Genomic DNA, 26,023 nt, shown 5'->3' with positions numbered 1-26,023 from the left:
TGCGGGTTCTGTGTCTGCAGCCCTGGGATGCCTGGGAGCTAGTGTTAGCTCTAGGGCTAATGAGTTCCAGCATCAACACATCCCTCTGCCCTTGCTTTCACCATCCCCACTGATAGAGTCCAGGTTGAACTTGCTGCTCATCTCTTTGCAGTTAAACATAACTCCCTATCATCAAACATGAGAACCCCCTGCCCCAGGCCTGACAAGTTCAAAATCCTTCCTGAAGTCCCGTACTCAGGCCCAGCAACAGTAGTACCGGTAAACACACCACCACTTAACAGAGCAACCACTCAATCAGAGTGGCAAATAGTTTAACTGAACATGGAAGGAAAATATTTCTGTTATGATAATGAAGTTGTTAGCGATATTTTTTATTTTAAGACCTAAAATTAAGAGACATTTCATTTGATGGGGAATCTGAATAGAACCCATATAAAACTCTGAAGTGATAGGCCAACTCTATCACATTGATTTCACGGAATTTATGTCATATTTCTTTGTTTATACTCATGTCAAACACTTGATTTAATCCCTGCTCATCACAAGTCGACTTTTAAGAAACTGATAAGGTCTTTTTCAGGTTCTGTATTTTCTCACTGATGTTTATAAGTTTCAATGAAGTCTGATCTGTTGGCAGCGTCCAATCAGAGTGTAATACGATAAGAGGTGTGCAAGTATCCTCACTCATCGCTCCTCAGATCTCGCTCCTCTATCGAAGAGCTTTGAAACAGTCATTAAAACTGTGTGTCCGAAACTTCTCCCAGTTTCGACCAAGGAGTGAGTAGACATCATGTCAGAGAACTGAGATGCAGGACAGTAAGTTCAGTGAGAAGAGGTTAGTTCTGACACCATTTAACCTGAAAAGAATAGGCCATAATACTTTACTCTACTTCTTTGACAACGTCAAACTGTCTGCTGTTAGAAAAAAAGTAAAACAACACAACTGAACAATTCATTGTTAAACTCCTCCTGACAAAACTCTATTGTTCTTTCGTTATTCAAGTGAGAAACATTTTTTCTCTCTTCAATCAATTTGCAAGTTTAAATTCTTAAAAAAATCATTTTATCTCTGTAACGAAACCATCTGATCATGTATTCTGAAAACAAAAAACAGACATGTGAGACTTTCTGCTTATCATTTTATTAACAGCACTGTGCATACTTTCGAATTGATATGAGCTTTAAAAACCATCAAAAAGTTAATGAATGCCAATTACTGATGAGAAGCGAAACAGCTACATGAATCAGCAGCTCCCTCTTCTGGCAAAAAAATTGAAATACCCAGACACAGGGACTGAGGGTAACGGAGGCTGGTACACATCCAGCATCTGTGAGGTCAGAACTGGCGCTCACAGATGAGGTCTGATACGGCTGACAAGGCAGAGAGGACAGATTAATTCAAGCAATACTGCACAATCTGGCCATCAGAGATCAATACCTACAAACTCTTCAAAATCAAGGCCAGACTCTAAACATGGGGACGATCTCTAAACATATGGCACTGCTCACAGAATTATTCACAGAAGTAAACAAAACCTTTGGAGAAAGATATGTGTACAGGAATGCAAAATTAAAATAAGTCTTTTTTTTCTATTCATATCACTGACTTTGTACACTTAGCTTTCTTTAGAGTGACAGTATCATAGCACAAACTGGTATACTGTGCAAAAACAAGATAAAAAGGTAAATAATTACTCGACAAGCTCTCTTGAAACGTCAACAAAACATCAGCACAGTATTGAGGATAAGGGACCTCCCTGTCAAATACACATCATTCAAGAGCTTCTCAAGGCAACTAGGAACAGAAAAAAAAAAAAAAGAGGATGGCCAGACAGCGCAGGTATAGCTTTCCTTTAACAGACAGACTTTGTCAACGAAAGCTTTGGCAGATAAGCCCTGATTTACTCTCTCCCATTAAACATTCTACTTCATATACTGGGAGAGTTTCACATCAATGTACCTAAAAGCTCCATGCATTAATTTTTTTTAATTTTTCCATTCATAGTACCTGGAAATTAGGCTGCTGTCTCCAGTCCTGCCAACACTAGAAATAATACAAAAAAAATGTGCAAGTTATGAGAGAAAAAAGTTATAGGCTACTTGTGTGACTTCATAAAGTGGATTCTTTTGGCTACATGTCATCTCAGGTATGCTGGTGTCTCCCGTGGTTTGTGACAACCAGGCTGAACACCTCTTTTGTTTGGATAAAGTTATTCCTGAGTATGTTTTTACAGTTGGCCCAAATACTGATTTTAACGTAGAGCCGGGAGTGGGCCTGTAAACCCATGAGCCTACTTAAAGAATATAGCCCCATCAGTCGCTCCCTTTCAAGTAGAGGGGGATCCTGCAGAGAGAGGGAAATTGATATGAAAGAGCCTGGACCTGTTAGAAAATGGTTTACCACACCAAAAGCATTTAGTTTTGTTTTTTCAGATGCTATACACTCAACTCTGTGAGTGTCAGAGTGTATACATAGAAAAATATTTAAAACACTGAATAGTGGACCTGGTGAGAGGGCTGCAGGCTCACGAGCTGCTGTACTTTCAAGTATGCTACATTACAGACTGAAGAAAAACACACACGATACTGTCACTTTAAAGAAACAGGGTGGAGCTTAACACAATATTCACAAATGTACATTTAAGGCGTAATTGTTAGCAATAGTAGCAGCAGTGAAGCACTTCTGAATTAATTATAATAACAATATTTATGATCATACAACAATAATATATTAACAAAGTAAATCAATGACTTTTTCTGTTTCTAAACACCGGTCTAAGCTGGGGATAGAAATCCAAACCAGCCAGCCAATGAAGTTAGACAAAGACAGAATGAAAACATTTCAGCCACCACACACTAACCTGTCTGGTACTGCAGGGTCGTCAACATTAGCACGTCCTCTATTAATCTCACTGCCAGGCTCTACAGCTGCACTCTGCCCTGACACAAACGCAGAGGGCAGTAGTACGTTTACAGAGCAGGGGTCCGAGTATACTGACTGTAAAACCACATTCATGTGTTTCAGGAACATGGGCTTATTAAGAGTAGGTCATGAGGAGTAGGTCTGGCACACATACACACACTTTGTCACAAAGCACACACGCACACACATTCTGCCAGACATCAATTTCAGACCTGTAACCATCGTTATGCTACTTTGTAAAATACAACACAACAAAAACAAATAGTTTTTTTTTTTTTTCCAAACATAAAAAAAAAAAAAACAGCGTACCAAACCGATGTTGTTAATCAAAAGGCCAAAACAGACTGGATTCATCATGAAAAAGCACATCTTAGCTGCTGCTCAATATGAGGAAGGCCATCCTGACTCCTCTTCCTCACATTCTCTCACATCCCTCTGTCTGCCTTAGAGGGCAAAACCACTCATTACACCGTGCTCCTGTCTACCCCACAACGCTAAACCAAGAGCGACCCTCAAAGCTGAAGTCATTTTTACATACTGTATATGCACGTACTGTATATATTACACACATTTAATATATATTTACTCATATATTAAATTTTTTATAGACATACATTTTTTTAGTTTTATTTGTGAGGTGTTGGTTACAATTTCCGCAAGAGGCTTCAACATGAAAGATTAGAGTCTGTCTTCCAAGGATTCCTACACAAGTCCTGTGTCCTGTGGCGTCCCATCATTGTTCCGCACGCTCTGTCAGTCCTGCGGAGACGTCTTTGTAAAAGAAGAGGCCTGCTGTAGCAGTTTGAAGAAGGCCATACACTGTTGAAAGCGCATGGAGTGCAGGGCACAGCCTCCCAGAGGTGCTGTAAGCCAGATAAAAATCCACAGTGGGCATTAGCCAGCACCGAACGAGCACTGCAGGCAATGGGCTTTGGGCTGGGCTGTGCCAACACATACCCAAACCGGGCTGGGCCAAGCTAGGGCGAGAGAGCAAACAAGAGAGAGAGGCACAAGGAGTGTGCTATGTAAGAACATGCGCAGTGGAGGGAATGGAGACAAACTCGCGTAGGATATTCTTGGCCATTTCAATATTGTTCTGTGCAATCATCAGTGCTTTCTGGATGTCCTGGTACGAGTAGCCCTGACTCATGAGGTGCTCGATCTCGCTGCTGATTTGAGGGTTGGTTTCTCCTCCTGTTGCCCCACTACAAGGTGGAGCAGGGACGGGAGGGACAGGGCTGTGCCGACGCTCTGAGTTGATTCTTCTGGGCAGGGGCTTTGGAGGTCTCTCTGGAGCTTCCACCGGCTCTAAGAAGGCTGAACAGATTTAGAGACAGTAACCACCATATACTGTTCATTTTAATATCTTATGTTCATGTTAATGATGAAACAACACAGAATTAAAATGAATAGAAGAAAAAAATAATAATAATTTTGGAAAACACACTGAAACATTTGTCTGAGAGCTGCTCAACTGATTCTCAGATACACAGATGTGAGATTAAGCGGAACAGTCAGACACCTGAGAATCATCACAGGTGCTAAATGTCAACACAGTACAGGGAATAGTAGATTACTCTGAAAACTTAAAAGAACAGCTGAAAAAGGCTCCTTATAAGCACAGTGGAACAATTCTTTGATCAGTTCGCTGAAATGGTCTTTTCCTCCTGCAACTGCTTTAACATCTTTTTCTGGAAAATGTGACAGGCGTAATAAAGCCACTGATACTGCATTAGTTGCACACTACGACCTGTCAGTTTGAACTTTTGATGATACATACTATCATCTCACCATCAGGAATGTAAAGCCTCCAGAAAGTCATCACTTGCAGGTTATGAAGTATATGTCTGATGTCATGTATTTATTGTCTTAACCTTTTCAAACACAGAAAAATGTCAATCTATAAGAGTCCATTTGACTTCAGAGAGCTTTTGGAAAATCTCACCAGCTGCAGCAAAATGCTACAGTGGACCTTCAAGCCTGCACTATGGCTCACAGGATTTTGGCACTACTTTTACATAGTGATTAATCAGCACTTTAAATTGCTTTTGGCCAGGAAGAACATGAACAAAAAGTTACAGTAAGACATTTCAGATCCACATGGTTTCATTTTGTAAATGTGATCACTAATATTAAGTTCCAACTTTTAAATGTGAAATCCACGCTTTAAAAGCGTCAGAAATCATGGAAAGTATTTCTTTCTCGACCTAAAGACACTTTTGTCATTCTTTTTGATTTGCTCAGTTAGTTACCTTGTGCTTTTATAGAGGAGAGGAAATCAGTGAACTTACATGCTGCAGTTACAGCATCTGAATCTAGCGAAAGGCGGCTGAAAGCAGCTGTGGAGGATGAACATGATGAGGAAGATGAAGATGAGCAAGTTGATCCCCCCAACTCTGAGAGGGTCCGTCTGGCTGGAGGCATTGGCAGCCGGGGTTTCGGGATGTCGTAGCCATTTTCCTCCTCTTCCCTCTCCTCTGCTGCCTGGTTTCTGGGACCATTGGTCAGTGTCACAGGGGGCAACTCTGAATAGTCTGGGCAAGATTGTCAACCAAGTGTTAGCACTACATTATATGATAGATGATAGATTTAACATGTGTCTGGTTTTATTTATTTCGATCCATTATTATTTATTTCTAAAAAGACTTCAGGTGAGTCAACACTACAGCCACATCAGGATTAAGTTCATTCTCACATAGAGAGTAGGAGTTGTTTCCAGATGGCAGGGTTCTTGATTAAAAGTGAAACTATTATGTAAGTGATCAGATTGGCTGGCCAGAATGAGTGATGTTCCATCAGCAGTTATTTTTAAAGTGGAGAAAACGCAAATCTTTGAATGGGAGGAAAAAATAAGGTGAGGATTAAATTAGTATGTATCAAAGTGACTCAGGCTGCTTATCTCAGCTGTCCTCATCCACCTGTTCCTTCTGATAACAGTGAATACAAATACCTGAATCTCTGGCCTGTTGTGACCCAGACTGGATGTTGTACATGGCTTCATACATTTGAGGTCTATCCTCTAATTCAGTCAGCGACAGCCTACAAAAAAAGACAACAACAATAAGAATACAGAAGCAGTTACTGTAATAAGCAAAGACACGTTGTCCATGCATACTGCTGTACATGGGTTCACTTAGTGCTTTAACTACCGTGAGTTGCTTGTGGAGGTCTGGGCCAGAGTCTGGAGTGCAGATAATGGCTGAGGCTGTGGAGGCCTCGGTACTGGTGGGCTCTCTGCTGCAGGTGCTGCCGTGACGGGGGGCAGGACAGGGCGGGAAGAGGGGATCATGTACTCTGACTCCTCCTCACTGTCACGTGCTTCCTCTCCTGCCACAGGCCTCTGGGCTGGAGATGGTCTGGGGGGGGGGGGGGAATCAAAGTATTGTCACACCAGAGCAGTAAACTGTCTTATAAACTACTGAAGTTTTTAAAGAACTCTCATACCCTTAAATAGTGGATTCTTGTGATTATTTCATTGAAAATGTACATACTCAACTCCTGTAATTTCTTTATGGTGGTAGTGTAATGTACCTAATTGCCAGTGAATAGATGGCATTTGCTGACGATGAGGGCTTGACTTTGGGGTTGTCATAATCTGGACCAGCTATCGCAGCAAAGTTCTGAAAAAGAAGCAGGAGTTAAAATCTCAGAAAGGGCAGAACATTTCATTTGAAATAAAGGATTAAATACTAATGACTTTTAAGGATTATTTTGACATTATGGGAACATTGACTTGAAAGTCAAGTTATTATTGTATCGTTACCCGGAGGTAATTAAAACTGTGTACAATGTGAATCATCTCACCTCACTCACCTATGGCCAAAGCAACTATCCATAATTAAGTCTTTTATCTATTTATTTGAAATTCTGAAAACATAAAAATCACTTTCTGTGCAGGGTGCTGCAACTTTCTGAATGTCTCATCATGAGCAAACAAAACGATAAGACCAACTTCTCTCCTTAAAACCGTATTATCTTAGTTTGGACACTTTACATGGTTTGCTAATGGGTTTTACATTCCGTCAGAGCCTGCTGTCATAAGTCTTTACTCTAAGCTAAGCTAAGCTATAAGTTACTTTTACTCCTGTTCATGGACTAACAGACAAACTCACACTTGCTTTGACCCACATCTATGTTACAGTGTACTAGCATTTTGGATTGTGTTGCCACCTTTGTATTTCAAGTTTTTTTTATGAAAATAAAGACAATTAAATCAAATAAAACCAAAAGCTTGTTGACTGTGTGAAGTTGTGTGATTCCTCTAACCAGCTGGTGGTCAAGACTGAGGGAGCTGTTGTTCTTCTGTGAGTCGGAACGTGTGTCCAGAGCAGAGGGCAGCGCCAGGGGAAGGGAGTGTCTGTTGGAGAGTTCCCTGACACCTGCTCGAATGTCCCCTCCTAGACTGGAGACCTGTGTTGATGAGGAAGACGAGGAGGATGATGAGGATGATGAGGATGAGGAGATAGGGGCCTTGGGGACAGGCCGGGAGTTCCACTCAGCCAGGGGCCGGTTAGGAGGTGCAGGGGGGAGCTTGTCTCTAAGGGGCTCCCCTGGAGTGCAGGGTAAGGGCCGCCTCTGCAGCCGTCCTTCAAGGGTGGCCCCAGCTATGTGGGGGCGGTCAGGAGGAGGAGGAGGGGGGAGATCCCTCAGTGCTGGCGGAAGAGGAAGGGGCTTGTCTTTGTGGTGAGATGCTGCCTGATGGGAAGAAACAGACACAGGGAGCTCACTTAGACAAAGTACAACATCAATGTAAAATCAAAGGAAACTCAGGACCGTGAGCTTCTTTGCAAGAAGTAATCCTTTCAGCAACAAGATATTCCCATTGTGCTTTCTTCTTCATAATCAACAGTAACAAAAGTGAGATGAAAAACACAGAAGGAATAAAATGTTTATCATCTGCAGAAGATTTCTGCTTTCACAAGTCTGTTTCCATGCATCTTTATTTCAGAAGAAATATGTGGGAAACATGAGTGACTGGAAATAAACTCACTCTGAAAATGTTGAGTATAAAATGCAAGATTGTATTCACCTTTCTTGTATTAAGGCGGCAATAAAAGTCAGACGAATTTAACAGCACAGCGTCATCAGAAGTTAAATTATTCTTTAATTTGAATATTTTTGCTTCAGCTCCATGGATGCATTATCAAAATTTAGTGTTACCTCAAACATGACAACTAAGAGAGTTTAAAATAAAATGAGTACATTTCTTCTACGATAAAACAATGTCCTCTTATTTTACCTCAAGCTTATTTAAAGAAATCTAACAACATATTGAAACCTTGAAAACTTTTGTCATATTTCATGCAAAAAATGTCAATTCTGTTACCTTAGCTGTGACCCCAGGGCTGGAAGCACCAGCGGGGTTAGGAGGTCTGTGTGATACCAGGTCAAGTCTGGGTGGCACAGGAGGAAAAGAGGAATGCGGGGCCATGGACATGGGTGACGGAGGGCGCTCCACCTGGATTTAAACACAACAACAAAGTAATGGTAACATCTGAGCAGATATATTTGACAAAATCAGATTTTGTTTAGTCAACTTTTCATCATTCAAGTGATCCACATATGCTGAGGTGACTCAAACTTCTGTCAATCTTTAGCCAGAATTTACCACTTTCTAATTTGCCTGCGTTTCCATGGTAGACTTCACTGTTACTAAATGAAGGGTGGAAGGAAGAAACATAAATCAAAGAGTCGTTTTGTTTCAACACAAAATAGATAATCACACAAATCTTGACTCATTGTGTATGAAGTACTTCTAAGCACTTCACAGTGCACAGGTGCGTTTAAAGAAATGGTCAGAGATGTAGAAGAGGCGGAGTCAGCAAGTAAAGTAAAAAAAAATCCAAGAACAACATCAAAGTGTGTGTGATCTCAGGTATCCACCAACTGTATGAGCAGACTAATGCACTGAGTTTCTCCGAGGCACATAAAATATTGAGGAGAGGAGAAGGCCCCCACATAAAAAAAGGCTAAAAAAAGCTACTTTGGCACCTTGAAAGATGGATATGAAAGACTTGAGATATGAGCTCTGAGTTTGAAGCGCACAAAAATGAAAAGCCAAGGTGGCAGAGTCTTTCATCCGTGCAGGGATGGGTCTCTCAGTAAAACAGAGGAAATAAGAGGACAGCAGGAACCCATGGGGGCCCCCAGGGCATCAAATCAACTAAGCAGAGTGCACAAGAGTTTTATCAATGAAAAATACACAGAACAGCCCGTCCTGGAAACTCTGCAAACTTTTGTGTCTTTCAGTCAAAGATTTTCCAAATTCTCACTTTTGAGAAGGCAAGTTTGCTCATCATGAGGTGGGGATCTTCAAGTCTGTCGTCATCATCGTCATCATAGCTAGGTGAAGGAGCACCCTCAGCCCCAAAGTGGCTCCTGCAGGAGCCCCCGCTGTTGTCCTTAGGGTCAAAAGGATCCACAACAATGGGCTCTGTACCCTTAATCTCACAGCGACAGAAAGGACAGCCTGTTCCCTGACCCTCTGATTCCTGTGACACAGAGAGAAAGGCAGATGCAATCACTTCAAGCTTTTTATTACGTGCTTTTATTTTGCTGTTACATCTGCAGAGAAGGGCACGTCAACACTTGGTTATCCTCTCAACAGGTAACATTATAATACTTGAATTGGAGCAGCCAACCCACACAAACCCCTTTCCATCCACCCACTCCCGTACCTGCCAGGCAGTGAGACATGATGTGCACATGAGATGACCACAGGGCTCAATCTTCACATCTTTGTCGTTCTCGGCACAGATCTTACACAGCTGGAAAGTGGAGCCCATCTCACAGTACAGCTCATATTGCTCCTGGGGGAGAAATGAGACAACAGTGAGCTCTTGATGACTGAACACAGAATGTAACATCATACAGTGCTAACAGCACCTGAGATCATTTAGAAGAGCCCAGAAGGTTTTGGAGCGAAAATGTGGGGGCGTGTTTTTAGTTTCAGTCCTGTGTTGAAGCAGAAAAGAGTCTGCTCATAAACAGAAGATGAGACCTGACATTTTAGTGGGAAAACGGTTTATGTGACGTTAAAGGAGATGACTCAACCAGCCGAACCATTCTGTAAAAATGATTGTATTTTATTATCTTCCTACGTAGCAGAAAGTTTTACATAAATTTTCCATGTTGTTTAATTGTGTACAGTCACATTCACTGCATGTTACAAAGGTCAGACATAAAATAGTATTCATTAAAAGACTTGCTAAAAGCTACTTAAAAGGCAGAATATGCGACTTTTTGATCCAGTAGATGTCGCCCTTGAGCACCAGCATAAAACCAAAACAACTTGCGCTGCATTGTTGTGTTAGCAGGCTAATGCTAGCGATCTTTAATTAGGTCAAAGCTTCACACTACATGTAAATTTACACTAAATGACCGTGATCTAAAAATACTTACCGGTAAGTGACATTCAAATAAACAGTGAGTACAGCATGTTATTCTTCCTTTCTCCAATTCCGCAATTAAACAACTTTTATACTCAAGGTGATAAGCCGGCCGGCCGTCCCGGCGATGTAAAAAACAAAGTGAAGATACGGCTTGGAAAGCTCGGGAAGCATCACGGACAGTGGGACTCAGGTGTCACACTCATTGTAGACCGTCATGACTCACAGAGTTATTTTCAGAGGATATATCTGATTTCTGCTACATTTAAGTGGGAAAAATCACATATTCTTCCTTTAACCATAAGTATGTAAGTTCCTGTTTAGTATTCTACAGTGTCCTCTGCTTCTGCTTCCTTTGGTCAGGCACTGCACTGTTCTATCCTTTTTATCAAACTGAGATCTTTACTGATTGGTGTGACGGGCCAAAAAGAAAGACTTCTGACCTTTAAAATAAAATGCCAAACACCAGAAGGATGTTTAAGTTATTAAAGGCTGGTTACGGTCTGAGAAGCCCACTGGTCTGACCTGTGTGACTTTGATGTGGTCTTGAGGCGAAGGCTCACACAGTCCTGTCAGGTCTGGGTTTTGGGTTCGGCCATCAGGAAATAAATAGCTGGAGAGATGCAGAGGAAGAAAATAAATTAGAAGGTACTCACAGAAATGACTTTCTAGTGGCCTTGGGTGTTTCAACAAGCTTTTTCATTTCATCGTTTTCATCATGATTAGTTGGTGTGTTTAGGCTGCATGGATACCTATCAGGCTGCAGTAATGAAAACATCTGTTCATGCCATTCATTCAATCTGGCACCACATTTCATATCATCATTGTGCTGATGAGTGTATGGTATTATACTTTTACGCATGAGTCAGATGCTGTTATTACCATTCAACTAATGCTTGGTAGCGTTAAGGTTTTCCCAGTTTGAATTTTGATTACAGGTTGAGACAGGCCAACCATAGCTTTCATTAAACAGGAATCAACGCTGGCATAGAAAGATCGGTGACACGCTAGCCAGCTGAACCGCTGACTGAGCTGCACATCAGGAACCAACATTTCTATTCTGGTTATGATAACACTGAGATGATGGGAACAGGCAATATGATATGCCTGGATTGGTTTAGAGCAGAGAGGCAGATTCAATCATGGTATGCAAAGCAAGGCTGCATAGTTGACTCAGAGATCTAGGCTTCAGGAGAAGAAAAGGTAGTAAAAGGAAAAGTCATGCATATGACAGGAAGCTTGACTTAAAGATTATTCATTCAAACCACATCAATTGAAGACGACAGGGACAAAGAGCAGAGGGCCAACACTAACACTGAACCCCTCGAATACAATGCCAGCAGACTTACAATCCTTCCCTGAAGCCATCTATCAGGGCCTGGAAGAGGGGTTTGTTGTGGGGAATGGTTTGGAGTATGTTTCCATCCGCTGTCACATAGCCGATGGCCCACTGGCCCAGCCGTGTACAACTCAGTCGGAAGATGTAACTGAGAAAAGAGTCATGGGAAATACGACATCATTGGGTGAAGCACTCTTTGTTACACAGAGAAAAGAAAGAGATCAACTAACTTCAAATGTGTATAAGCCATTTGATGCATTGTACCAGAGTTAGCTTAGAGCTATTTTATTGGCTATTAGTTTTTTTATTTTTACATCTGCAGTCCCTAGGCAGGTCAGAGTTGAAACATAATGTAGTAATAATACATCAATAGAAAAATGAACTATAACAAACATAGCAGAGTATCCCAGAGTAGTACAACACACAAAAATACACACACAGAGTTATTGTTTAAAAAAAAAAAACAAGTCTAGACAAGCCACTCTACCCGGTCCTTAAAATTTCCAGCCTACTTGACAAATTTGCACAAAAAAATTACCAAATTGATATTTGGGGTGATTGTATTTCTGTTAAAAAATGTTGTCTTAACGACTGCCGTATCAAAAGTACTGGTAGAAAGCTGCAGACCGCTGGTATGTGAATCAGGAAGGCCAAAAAAGGGGAATTACACTAATTAATTCTAAGATGCATTTATTAGGATTTTAGTCAAAGGAATGAGTTTTGTGCTGCGTAACAGGCGGGGAGGGATTTCTATGTAATGACAGCAATCTAAATGCTTTTGGAACAGCTGCTGTGACCAGAACATAAAACGGTCAGTAAGCTGCACTGTAAGTAACAGCGTCAAAATCCTTCACTCAAATTGACCAATAACAGCTTGGATGTCAATGTGGCTCTACACAAGCCAGGCCAAAGAGTGACATCAGCTTTCAGCGTACAACCAGACCATTGATGCTATGTTCCAGTGCCATGCTGCCCTGGGTCCTTCACACACTAGCCAAGGTTTTTTTCTGCCACAAAATGAGGTGGTGGTGGTACCTTTCCTACCTTATGTGCATATGCACCACGGCGTTGCCAATTGGCTCAAAACTTTTACAAGCAATAAAGGGAATTTTTAAAAAATGTGTAAAAGAAAGGACAAAGCTCACATTAAAACATGATATATAACACTAATGTTTTTATTTCCATAGTTAAAGCAAATATTTTGAATTAACACTGTAATTCTTGTATTCTGGTGAAATTGTTTTTGTATTTTCCCTTTATTTTTGTAAAAGGAAAATGATTATAGTAAATAATATATATATGGTAATCCCTTCATGGATGTCACATTTAAGTGAGTTAACTCAAATTTATCCATTCACATTGAGTGTGATGAACACGAGACAAAGAGAGAGAAAGCTGTATTCCTACCTTAGAGAATTATAAATTAGCCAGATTTGAACAGTATTCACTGTCTTTAATTTTGCTGCAGTTAGAATCTTTTCCAGTGTCATTTTATGCTTAAATTCAAACAACAAATTACAGCAAGAGGTTATTACAAGCTGTGTGTCTGTTACCATGGACATGTGTCTCTTTCTTACCTGCCAGGCTTGTGGATAAACTTCTGTAACCGTGCTTTGACCTCATCGTAGGTGAGAAAGGCCATGTACCCCGGGTGAGTAACTGCCAAGCTGTTCCAGTTCCGCAGCAGGGACGACCAAGGCTACACACACACACACACACACACACACGAGAAAATGAGAGAGTGACTCATCTGATGTGTGAGTGAATGGACACAGCAAGAACGGCATGAGCAGTGTAATGGAGAAATATACTGCTTCATGGGTGATGCTAACACAGCCGAACTGAGCTTCAGTAGGATTTTGTAATGGCTGTAAAGCAATGAAAAAAAACCGTTTCAAGCTAAATTTGCAGCATGTAATACAGCATGCGACTTATTTGGTACCATCTGAAGCCACAGAACGAGAAAGGAAAAAGAAATCTGAAATATGTAAAAATAAATATATAAAATAATTCAGACTAACGCAAAGCTGACTCAGTGTGGTGGTGAGTGGGTGGTTCTACAATTTCTCTCACCAGTTGGTCTGGTGTGTGACAGGAAGTAGATCTCACACAAACAAGACTGAAAATAAGCTGCCAAAGTCACAGCTTGTGTTGATTATGAACAGCAAGTGCTGTGTGTTAGATATGATGTAAAGACCCATATATTTATCGGGGAACATTTTCAGACACGAGCATAAAATCTTTATGTCATAGTAGCACATGTGTTTCTGATTTCATGCCAGTTTTATTAAAGACAATACATGACAGCAAACAAAAGTTGGGGTGATTCAGGAGTAGATTCCTCAGGACATTTGCTTAAAAATACGTGCAAAACTGTGTCATGCTCAAAATTTGAATGCGTTTGTGTACTTAAATGTTGTCTTATACGTTTAATGACGATTTCCTGGGATGAAAGCTAAGATACTGTGTCAGTTATTTTCCTATTAGTTTTCTTGAATATTTTGTGCTGACATCGCCTTTTTCCTTTCCCTGGTGCCTTGATTCAGCATTAGCTGACACATTCTTTATATAAATGCTGACTGAAATGCTCACATATTTAATGTACCTTTGTATAGGGAATTTTCATTAACCCAAAATGCTACACTGACATCACGTTAAAATGACAGCGTATCATGTTTACATTCTCTGATATTTTTTAGTGTGCTGCCTAATAAGCTTATAGTAAAAATACTTGAGAAAAAGGTGATTGCAGTCATGTTTATTTCATTTTATTTTATGTGTTAAGAGCATCTGAAACCTCACAGCGGTGAATAATAATACCAACCCTCACAGGAGAGTGACATCAATAAGCTCCAACTTTCACTCAGTTACTTATTAGTAGAGAAATCAAGACTGACTTTGTTCTTTTTTCACACTTTCCTGTTCTCAGGACAAGTGTTGTTCTAGGTCAAAGCGCATGCATTGGTTAATATTTACACCACCTATTTGTGTGCAGCCAAGCATAAGGACCTTCTGCTATGATTACAGTAACGGTATGCCAAGTCACAGGTCAGTCTGCATGCACCATGGATCCCTCTGTTGATCTGTGGTTACAGCGCGCTCCCTGCAAACTATTTTTGGAAGTTTCCTTCAATTGACTCATTATTATTCCTGTACTCACATAATCTAGATAACATAATTACAGGATCAGCTACAGAAGGTCCAAGTCTTACGTTTAAAAGTTGTCAAATTGAAGCAGAGAAACGTTTTTTAGCCAACAGACATTTGGAGCAAATGTTTACAAAAGTACTCTGGAAAATCCCAGTTTTTCAGGTTATGAACTCTGAAGTCACACTTTGAAATAGTGCCCAACATCGTCACTACTTCAAGAAATCTTGGGCTGCAGCAAATGATAATTAGCTTTTTCACCTAATCTGCTGATTATTTATCTGGAAATTTTCTTACATTTTTTTTTCTCCAAATGATTACCTCTCACAGATATACAGTACCTAACAAATATCAACTGATCAGAGCAAGCAAGCGTTTGAAGTTCATAATCACCACACGCTTAAAGAAAGTGTATGAAATATTTAAAGGGCTTTTATTGGCAAATAAGAAATATGTCTCATGTTCAGCCTGTTTCATATCAGGACAGAGCTCAAAATGGCCACAAGCTCACTTCCTCCTCTAAGCTTAAGGACACTTAGAGGAAGGCCCTGTATGGGGGAGTGTCATAGGAAACGTCTATGATCTGTTTAGACTTCATTAAGCCTGTCTGTGTCTGTGTCACACAAGTAGCCCAAATAATGTCCCAGAGGGAATGAAGGACATACACTGCTCTAGAAAAGATATGACACGAGAGGTTTTAGAAAACTCCAATTCAAACAACGCTAAGGAATGTTTACATTTGAGTGGTAAAATATGTCAATGTTTTTTATTTGTTACAATGTTTATTACAGTACAAGTTCTGAACATGATGTCTGATAAGAACACCCTTTGCCCTCCCCTTACACTATCCTTTCTCTTTCTCCCTGGTGTTCTTCATCTCACTAGCTTATTTCTGATGAGGGAAAGAAGCTTTAAAGTTGCTGTGCAGCACAAGCAACACCATAAAATGCATTACGTTGTGCATTACCACAAGAAATAAATGCTTAGTACCCCTTTTTGCATGAGCAGTTTGTCAGAACTTTGGTCTATCAATTACAAAGTTGAGTTGAGTTTGGGTTTGGCAAAGGAAAACAACTCTAATTGAAAAATGTTCCAATCCAAAAGTTTATTCCTGTAACAGTAAAGTAAAACCTCAGGGGTGTTCATAAAATCAAGACTGTCCTTAAAAAGCATCTCAGTGTGACTCTCTGAAAAACCAAAAACTAAACAGACTGACCTTGTATGACAACAGGCATCGGATTGGGTCAGTAGAATTAAGTAAAGCATAGAGTGTGAAAAGGTCAGCATGCATTGTGGTATAAACTTGTTAGCCAAAAAAAGAAGTGGCCAGTTAGTTGAGTTCATTGTGGGCTACACAATCGAAAATGTGTTTCCTACATCAAGGCTAACACATTTTCTATGAATGGCTCTTTCTCTCTGTCTTCTCTACCGCTGTGTGTGTGTGTGTGTGTGTGTGTGTGTGTGTGTGTGTGTGTGTGTGTGTGTGTGTGTGTGTGTGTGTGTGTGTGTGTGTGTGTGTGTGTGTGTGTGTGTGTGTGTGTGTGTGTGTGTGTGTGTGTGTGTGTGTACACTACCTGGAATAGCCTGGTAAAGATGTCAAACTCAAAGACAGAGATGTAGTCGTTGCAGGTGAGGTCAATGGTGGACTTTAGAGCCATGGCCTCCAGTCCAGAGCTGATTGGGTGAAACTCGTGAAGAGACTGACGGAACATCTTCCAGGGCACGATGGTCCTGTTACACACAACAACCCATGCAAATCAGATGCAAAAAACAGAACTCTTACGTCAAAACATTATATAGTATCTTCTAGGTAGACAATGGACGTGCAGTAAAGATGTAGTCACATGTCTGATTCTAAATTTGGTTACTTGGTCTTTTGCATGCTTCTTCTGTGCACCATAAATAATCTAAAAGCGATACAAACTGCATTTCCTGTTAAGAATGTTAAATTATTCACATGTGAAAAAAAGGATATGCTGTTTCTGGTCGAGGCTATTTTGGAGCTCCCAAACAGAAGTTGTCTGAGGTGTTAGTGGTCATGCATACTAGAGCTGATCTTTTTCTCCTGACAGCTAAAACATTTTCAAACAGATAGTCATCAATAAACTCAATCAATTACTTGCTTACTAAAGTACTTTCTCCAACAGTGTTTAAATCTATATCTTAAATCTACAACAGGTCATGCTATAGATTTAAGATGTATATTAAACACAGTTATCTGATAGCTGGGAATAATGAATGAAGTGTACATAGTCATGGGAAAACCCAGCTCTTAAAATGTTCTCACACTTCCTTGTTAGTGAACATTTTTTCTCTGACTGCACTCACAACCTTCCTATCAGTGTGCACTTAAAGACCTGAATTGTGTCATCATGGAACAACAGTTCTGACGTTAACATTTCAAGGACTTCTGTATTTGTGAACCAGCTCGTTGATTCAGATAATTCTTTCCTTAATGTAGTAATTACTAAATTACTAAATGAATCTAAGATGCCAGTTTGAAACCACTGAGGTAAACCAATGTTGTATGCTCATATAGTTATATTTATTCAGGCTCACTTTTCCCCGAAGGCTCGCCTCCAGAACTCCGCAGCATCTGCCTTGGTGATGCGAAAATTGTCCCCCTGAAACGTCCCACCGGGGAAGATGGCCTTCAGCTCTGCCAGCATGTGGCTGAAGATCAACGATAGTTTGGTGAGGTTTCGCCTGTAAAAGCAAAGGGGAGGGGAGGAGAGGGGGGATTCATGCCTTTACCATTGCTCTGTGATCAAAGTGTCAACGGCATAAAAGATGCTTTAAAGAAAGAAATACAGATCCACAGTAATTATATATTCTCATTAGGTGTGATGATGTCCATGTTTAGAACACTGTGTGTATTACCAAATGAGTAGCATCAACCTGCAGGCTGGATGATTAAAGTGTTTGTTTTTCTAATCAATGCCATTTGCTGTAAACTATTGAACCAACAGTTTGACATTTGCGTCTAAAAAAGAGCATTACAGGAAAGGTTTTAACAGGCACAAGTGTTACCAAGTACACAGTCACAAATGAATAAATGAAGACAAAAAGAAGTTCCAAGAAAAACAATGAATAATTCATCATCACGTATTATATTCCAAAACTTGCCTGAAGTGCTATTAGCCATTACACTTGCTAATAATGGGGGAAATAACAACAAAATGGGATCTTCTATATTTTCTCTTGTATTGAAATAATGACAGAAAGTCATTGCCCATCCCGGTTTATGTCCCAGTCCTTTTTACTAGCCTGGTGTTTCCATATGTTATGACAAATAAAGGCAGGAGAGAAAGCAGTTTGACGCAAAATATAAAGATGATTTACAACATCCGTCCAAAAAAGACAAAATAATGCTGGCCGTAAAGCAGGGTTGCATGCTATCTAACAAAGCAAGTTCAAATTAGTGATTTATTTAAATCACCTTTCTGGTGTAAATTTTAAATTTCAATCTTTTCCAACTTTAATGTTCCAACTTTCAAGTTTTGTTTGAAAATATTTAAAAGCAGTGTCAAAATTAAAGCCGGCCTATTAACAGATGTTTTACGGTAGTTTTAATTTCTTCAGTCAGCTATTAAAGTAACCTGTTTTTGATCAATCTTAGCCATATGTAGTAGTTCAAATCACTGATGGGACGTGGCTGACAATAACACTCAAATAATGATCTAAAATACTGGCTGCAAAAAGTAGAAAACGGCAGTTCAGTAAAATCAACAAGCCACTTTTAAAGAGGATTCTAACAAGAAACTTACAGATATGTGACGTCTACCTTTACGTTTACTTGGTAGTCCTCTCACGATTTTTTGCCGTGCTTTGCTCGCAGTAAAATGTGGCGTACAATGTTTTTGTAATGCGTTGCCGGGGGGCCTGTCCTAGGGGTCTCGCGCCCAACTTTGGGAACCAGTGAAATGTATCACTTTATTCTTGTTTCACTTTGATAAGGATATCAGTCTCTAAAATATGCAGTCAAAAGAGGAGGGTCAGGATTGGACATCAGCCGGTAATATTGACATTTTACTCATAGCGTTGTATCTGCTCCAGGTTTTTTTCCCCACTGCAAACTGCCCCTAGCTGCCTTACAGAAACAGCCACAGGTCCAAAGGGGCAACACAGCAGTGTTCACATACTTAACGTACATGCAGACATACAGTGAGATGTAAGGGAATGGATATGCCTGTACCAAGTTTTGATCTCAGTAACAAAAGGCTGTTCAATGCTCAAGGAGGGAAAAGGACTGATGACTAGCCGAAAAAAAAAATAGGAAGAGGAAAGAAAAAAGTGACATGGGAGGGTCAAAAAAAAAAAAAAAAATCACCATACCCCCTGCACCCCATCAACATTCAGCGTGTTATGCTGAGAAAGCCATGATGTACGAGGCGACACAGAGGGAGATTGTGCTTAGCAGTTGGGCGGGCTGAATTGACATGCACAAGAGAGACAGCAATGAAAGCATGACTACACTGCAGCTGCCCCATACTACACTACGCACACTGTGAGTGGAGAGAGGGAAGGGGAGAGAGAGAGTGAATGAGGAAGGAGGATAGTCACTGAAGATGGATGAATAAGATTAGTGTATGTTGAGAAGCTGCCAAAATAGACCAGCCCTTGTGAGGATGATAGTTTACTTCAGAGGGAGCAGACAAGCATCTAAAAAGAGAAAATGCATAGCTCGCAAACTGCCATAAAGCGTTAATTCATACCCTCTCAGCAGTAAATGATCCTCAAACAGTGAACACTCTAGTAGCTTGGTGTCTAATCTTTTGAACTGTTCTACCCACTTCAAATCTACAGCACAAGACTTGAAGCCAGATGCAAGGACTGTAAGTCTTTGAAGTCAGGGCCACCCCTCATCAGTGATGCAATGTGGAAAATGAGACCTTCAAGTACTCCCTGAGGAGCTCGTGCAGACGCAGTCGGGAATGTCTTCTCTTTTTAGTGTCATCTCAGTGAAGGCAGGCGTTTGTGACACTGCATGTCTGTGTCTTTTTAGTCAGCAGCAAGCTTCTCAGCAGGAGGTCCCTCCTCTGTTTCTCCTGCCTCCTAACCCCACTGGCCTACTGAGCCTTAAAGCTGCAGTCTCATCCATTCTCCTGTCAGGCTCTCTCTACCCGTTTGCTTTCATCTAAGTTACAACAACCTTAGCTCCTGCTCTTCCTTCATCTACAATGTAATCACAAGAAGACAGTTATCCTCTCTCTGCAGTTTTTTTTTATTTTGCATGGAATATATCGCTCCTCACTGAAAGCTTTCATTTCCACATCTACAGTAATTTGGTTTAGCATCTTATGAATCCATTTTTTCTCCCCCCACCCGCCCATCTCTCAACTTGAAACACTGATAGAGGTTGCTTAAGATTACAAGCTTATGATCCACCATGAAGTTTCATTCCTAATTCACCAGCCAATGCTAATGATACGTCTGAGGATTCTCACTTTGAGCCACAGTTCGCAGTAAAATGTTTGTGGTCCAAAGGGACGAAGCTCAGCTTGATAGACATGTTTTAAAAAAGGCCAAAGGGCAATTAAAGCAGGTCTCTAAAAGTTTCTATGGCAAACATTCAATAAGTTGTAACTTTTCATTTCCCATCCAAAAGCAAACAATTCCATCAAGATTAGCCTGTCCAGCTTGCATGTAAAGGTGATCTCAGTTTGTAACGAGCAATGAGTAACAATTAACCAGCACAGGCTTGTGGATGTCAACAAGTAAGGAGACAGAAAGCTGGTGATGTTAGCACAGCTAATGTTAACCACATTTGGTAAACAAATTTAAAAAGGCTGCGTTCTGTGTTTAGTGTTAAATAAATTGTGCCCAATTTTGACTGTTTTCTGAGTGTTTTCCTTACCTTAAGTCTGAATTTAAATTTGTAATAAGTCGACAGGGAAACTAGTCACTGGGAACATCCCAAGATGAGCTTAAATTGGAGCGCTGGTGAACAGAGGTTAAAGTCCTCGGGACACAGGGCGCAGGTTTGACTCCCTTTCCTGGTAATGTTTGGTGCATGTCATACACTAAGATTAAGATTTACTTTTATTGATCCCTGCAAGGGGAAATTTCAGTTTTGACACTGTTTATCATGCAACACACACACAGGCTGAAATATACACACATGCACACAAACAGGATCCTATGAACACTAATGGACCACCTATGGAACACCTATGAGCACTAATGGAGAGATGTCAGAGTGACGGAGCAGCCCACAGCAGGCGCTCCTGAGCTGGTGGTCGGGAGGGGGTTTGGTGCCTTGCTCAAGGGCACCTCAGCAGTGCTCAGGAGGTGAACCAACTTCCATATTTGGTCTGCACCGGGACTTGAACCGGTGACCCTCCGGTTCCCAACCCAGGTCCCTACAGACTGAGCTACTGCCGCCCACTGCCGCCTACTTTCTCTCCCCGTATTTCCTGTATGTACAGATGTCCTCTCAAAATGAAGGAGAAAAAAGACTAGCTCAAATTTGTGCTAGATGTGCAATGTATCACTGCATCTATGAGTAAAGGCAAACTTAGCATTAAGAATGGCTCTTCTTCTTCTTTCTAAAAGTTGAAGGAAAAAAACTATTGCTTTAAATTTCAGGTTGATGCAGAGATATTTCTTTACAAGAAGGATGCAGAACACAATACAAGCCATAAATGTTTTGTATTACCAGTATGAGCCATGAGAACCAAAATGTTTGAGTTCATCTTCAGAATCTCCTGATATTGTAAGTGAGCAACAACCCATTAACACACTGCCACTGGTCACAGCTGTAGCACATAAAAAAACCCCATCATTGTGTAGTAGGACACATGGAGGAGGAACCGTTCATGCACAAGACTCGCACTGAAACCATCACGCCTGCAAAAGCACAGGAAGGGTCTCGTGTTTTGGTAATCGTGATGCTCTGTCAAAAAAAACTAAACAAATGTGTGACTTTACAAAAACCTGTGAAGTATGTAACAGAGACAGAGAGAAAGATTGAGTTCTAAAAAGTGAACACTGGTCTGACTGGCATCATGCTCACAGAGTGGCACAGCTGTCTCTGGAATGAGATCTTCACAGTGAAAGATACTTTTTTTGTGTCTTTTTTGACCGTTTATGTAGAGAGATTTAACAGAGGACACAGAATATTACTCAGAAACTGCAAAGTAAGTTCAATCTCAAACGTAGTAGCAGTACAAGTTGATTTAGCAAGTTTAGCGTTTCATCGTCTGTTTGTTGTGTGTGTGTGTGTGTGTGTGTGTGTGTGTGTGTGTGTGTGTGTGTGTGTGTGTGTGTGCGTGCTTATCTCCATCCTCAAGCAGCAGCTCTGTGATCTGAGTGAGTGTCTGTATGTGCGTGACCTGGGCATGGGCCAGTGTTTATAAAACTGTTGCTGCTATTTAAGCGGTGCGTGGTTTGCTAATATGCTGAGGATTGACATGTGTCTTTAATGTTTCCTTTTCTCTCTCACTCCTCTGAACCACGACCACAGGAACAAGCCAAACCTCAAGTCAAACACTAGGTTTTTGTCCACCATCCCCCTCATGCTATAGATTGACCTCTGACCTTGCAGCTGGCTGCTCCCTTCCTGTTTCCTGCTGGCTGTGATAAAGTAGCGCAGCTAGCCAGCCAGCACCGTACTGCGCTAATGCACCACAGCACAGCCAGCTCGGGTCGACCTTACAGAAAGAGAGCCTGTCTGGATTAGCAAGAGTCACAAGTAGCTGTAAGCAGCTGTATTATTTTTTCTGCTCAAGGCTTAAAAGGAAAACCACATCAAACACAAATTGACCTCTGCAAAAAAAGCTAGTGAGTTATTTTCACCTTTGTATGATGAACAAAACTAAAATCATAAGTATTTTGAGGACAACCACTCTTATAGACAAGCAAAATACCAACCTATGTTGGTAAACGTTGGACCTCTTCACCCTATGCATTCAGTATTTTAGTCATTTTAAGATTTTAAAGAACCTGTGGGCAATAAACTGCAAAACACTTCAGTTTTAAGCACATAAAACTGCCATAAATACACTTAATTGTTATGCCTTAGAAACATATGGGTGTTACTTTTTGTCCGAGGATCAGACTAAATTTAGACACCTTTTAGAAAGAAATGTGCTGGAAGGTGTTCTGGAAGTTACACCAGCATATTTTCACGTTTTAAGAAATAAATGAAGTGAAGGTGAAACTTTTTTTGGATTTTCATTGTGTACAGTGAATGCTTATGCAAAACAGAGAACCGCAGAAATTTAGAAATAAACGTTTTAGTTTGAAAGCGAAACGGAGGGGAATGTGCTTGGAAATTTGGGCATACAGTTTTGTCAAGTCATCACTTAATCAAATGAACTCTCTGGGACTGGCTTCTGTCCAGATCTCCATCAGGAAACAGCCATGGCAGCACGCACACACACTCACACACAAACACAATACACTAATGGTAAAGGATACCTTACACAAACTTCTGAATATTTAAGACCTAAATGGAAATAAAACTGTACATCTGCGCATACGCAAGTGCATTTTACTATAATCTCGCTAATTTATCTCTATGTGCAGAAACAGCAAGTGCTTGTTGTACCCTGCAGGGCAGACAAGCAAGTGGGTTGCGTCATGCTAATCACCATAATCTAAATGGTGTGAAGACTACATGATAAGTTGGCTGCTCACAGATACCGCAGTGACATAAATAACCATGATGCTCTGCTGAGAATATATCTGCTCATAGAGCCTCAAGCTAGAAGTGTTGGCACATGTAATTGACGCTGAAACACCCGCAATGTGCACTGTGTTTTCCATTCCGCACTCCGGGAGTAGTTTGGCTGCGAGGCTAACCACTAAAAGCCTTTCTTACTTTACACCCAACACCATCATGACAAAAGCCACAGAGACCCCCTGCTGGGGCGCTAACGGGGGGGGGGGGGGGGGGGGGGGGCAACACTCTTCTTTTATGAATTCATATCTGTTTTGTACAAAGGCATGAGCCAAAACTTCAGCACATTCAGTTTTAATCAAATAGTGTGTGCAGCAGAGAGAAGCAGTAGTGTGAAACAGTAGTGTGAAACAGCACTATGAGAGCTGCACTGTGGTCAATCACCTTGAGAATGAAGCACTGGAGCTGGAATTGAGTCACATGATGACTATGTATAAGGTCTAATCCTCGCTCAGGTCAACATGTGCTATATAAAGCAACAGATATCCAAAGTACGGCTGGGGAAATAATCAAGTTTTAATTTGAACTACGATTTTGGTTTACCGCGATCATGAAAACGAGATTATCAAGATTGGGCGATCACTGTGCCGAAATGTTGTGCTCGTTTTGATCATTGGTTTTGTCATGTGCGGTAAGTGTTTCAAAGTGTTTGTTGGTATATTTTGGACACGAGTACATCACCACTACCTGAGAACAAGTTAGTTTAGGGCTTTCAGCATTAACTAGTTAATCACGATTTAATCAAGGTCTGAATTTAATGCATTCCTTTTTTGATCGCCATAAATCACATTCTATTTTGTCCCTTTAGGCACACCATATTTAGCTCAGCTTTTTTTTTTTTTTTTTTTACCATTCCTTTAAATACAATACATGCAATGAAAAATTTGAATAATCACAGACGGTAGACTAATGAAATTTAGCGGTACAACCCCAATTATTAATATTATTCTTTAACATATTTATTTTCTCTAGCTTGATTTTCCATCGCTTGTCGTTTTTTCAAGTGTTTAGAATGTTTACTGTAAGTGTTTCAGTATGATTAATGCTTGTGATGCAGGTGTAAAATGAATGAGTAATCATGTTTAATAATTGTGACGTCAATATTTTTGAAATTTTTGCCATAATTAAGCAGCCCTAATCCAAAGCATACTTTAGGTTCACGTGCGTATTTCTTTTCCATTCTATGAACAGGGTGTGTTGTCAACAAACCATTTTTCCAGCAAAATAGTGTTACAGCTACAAAATAGTTTTCCTTTCATCACCATCTCAACATTAGTTTTTTTTTTAATGCTTAAAAAAGTCTGGAGAAACTTTCTCCTTAAATCTTTGACCAACAGGGACACACTTTTATTTTAAGATATTCATGCAAATTCTCTCCTGTAAGCAATTCTATCTGACATCAATGTAGAGCACCGCTGGTGCTGCATTTCCTTATGGCTCCCTCCAACAAAACAGCAACCAAAGACCTTTTCCTCCAGTACTGTAGCTGCAGCGATGTGATGGCTTTTCAGATAGTCAAAGTAGAGAGCTGTGCTGTCAGAGACAGCCCTTTGTTTCACATGAATGTCAGGTAGTTTTTCAGAAAATAGGAAGTCATATTTCAGGATAGGACTCTCTTGGTGAACCAAAATAGAAATGGGTGCAAATGACATTTGCAAATACCAAAGGTAGTGAACCATATAATGACAAGTTGTTCTCTGTCTACGCAGGCCTGTATGCATCAATCATTTATGGCACAGAAGCACTTCACTTTAAATAGCTACAGAAAAATTGCCATGCTCTGAAGTTTTAGTCTTGGACTGAAAGCATTAGCCAGCTGTGACCTGAGCATCAAGTCAACTTTAAAACTAGGGATTTTCCTGCATTCAACACCTGGCGACGCCCGCCTCTGCAAAATTTCATACTGCCACCATCATCAAAGTCTAACTGGTGTTTTCATGTTGAACAAAGCTTTCCAAGTACAGCACCTGGTGAATTGGTCTTATCTAAATGCAGTTATGGCTGTATGCCATTATGGCGGGGCTGTATGGTAATCAATCCAGTGCCCCAGAAAACAAGCTGCGAAACAACTGAACAGGATGAAAAGTGAAAGGGGAGGAAGATGAGAAAAGTTTTCGGCAAGAGCATTTGTGTTGTTGCTGCCATGCTGCTGTACAGACAATCACTACACAAATACACACACGTCAATGTGACACAAGCTAAAATGTCCTAGAATTGTAAACACCGACGCCAATCTCTGAAATGGAGCTCAGCGTAAGTTCAGACAGGAAGACTGGTTATATTCTTTAACAAATTCATTCATCCTTTCACTTCAACCTAAACTACTTCCTCTGTCTACCTGCTGTGGTGATCAGCTCATAATGGGCGTTTATTCTTTAAGTAATTAACCAACCAGATTCGGACACAACCTCTCTCAACCAATCACCCTGCAGCGGCAAAATGCTAAAACAGTTCTCGCTCTTCCACAGTCATTCTGTCATTTCAGGGCAACCGCTGCAACCCACCACCGCCCCAGTCACCTCCATTCCAGCTCAGCAGAGTCC

At 40.7% G+C, this 26,023-nt stretch overlaps 1 protein-coding gene across 1 annotated transcript in view; it reads right to left on the bottom strand.

The window, feature by feature from the left end:
• Positions 1 to 1,122: 1,122 nt before the first annotated feature.
• cbl (Cbl proto-oncogene, E3 ubiquitin protein ligase) overlaps positions 1,123 to 26,023 on the bottom strand; it is a 36,979-nt gene continuing 12,078 nt past the window's right edge. Inside the window, exons 3-16 of the mRNA XM_020654270.3 lie at positions 17,357 to 17,503; positions 16,372 to 16,528; positions 13,228 to 13,349; positions 11,661 to 11,798; positions 10,837 to 10,924; positions 9,601 to 9,732; positions 9,196 to 9,414; positions 8,250 to 8,381; positions 7,190 to 7,618; positions 6,455 to 6,543; positions 6,073 to 6,279; positions 5,874 to 5,962; positions 5,215 to 5,457; positions 1,123 to 4,240 (exon numbers count right to left, since the gene is read on the bottom strand). Of these exons, the coding sequence (XP_020509926.2) occupies positions 3,945 to 4,240; positions 5,215 to 5,457; positions 5,874 to 5,962; positions 6,073 to 6,279; positions 6,455 to 6,543; positions 7,190 to 7,618; positions 8,250 to 8,381; positions 9,196 to 9,414; positions 9,601 to 9,732; positions 10,837 to 10,924; positions 11,661 to 11,798; positions 13,228 to 13,349; positions 16,372 to 16,528; positions 17,357 to 17,503 (2,488 nt within the window). The 3' untranslated portion in view covers positions 1,123 to 3,944. The remainder of the gene's footprint in view (positions 4,241 to 5,214; positions 5,458 to 5,873; positions 5,963 to 6,072; positions 6,280 to 6,454; positions 6,544 to 7,189; positions 7,619 to 8,249; positions 8,382 to 9,195; positions 9,415 to 9,600; positions 9,733 to 10,836; positions 10,925 to 11,660; positions 11,799 to 13,227; positions 13,350 to 16,371; positions 16,529 to 17,356; positions 17,504 to 26,023) is intronic.

This window comes from Labrus bergylta, chromosome 11 (assembly GCF_963930695.1).
Source record: "Labrus bergylta chromosome 11, fLabBer1.1, whole genome shotgun sequence".
Taxonomy (NCBI): Eukaryota; Metazoa; Chordata; class Actinopteri; order Labriformes; family Labridae; genus Labrus; species Labrus bergylta.
Note: the sequence above shows the minus strand (reverse complement) of the source record. Positions and strands in the feature narration are given on the sequence as shown.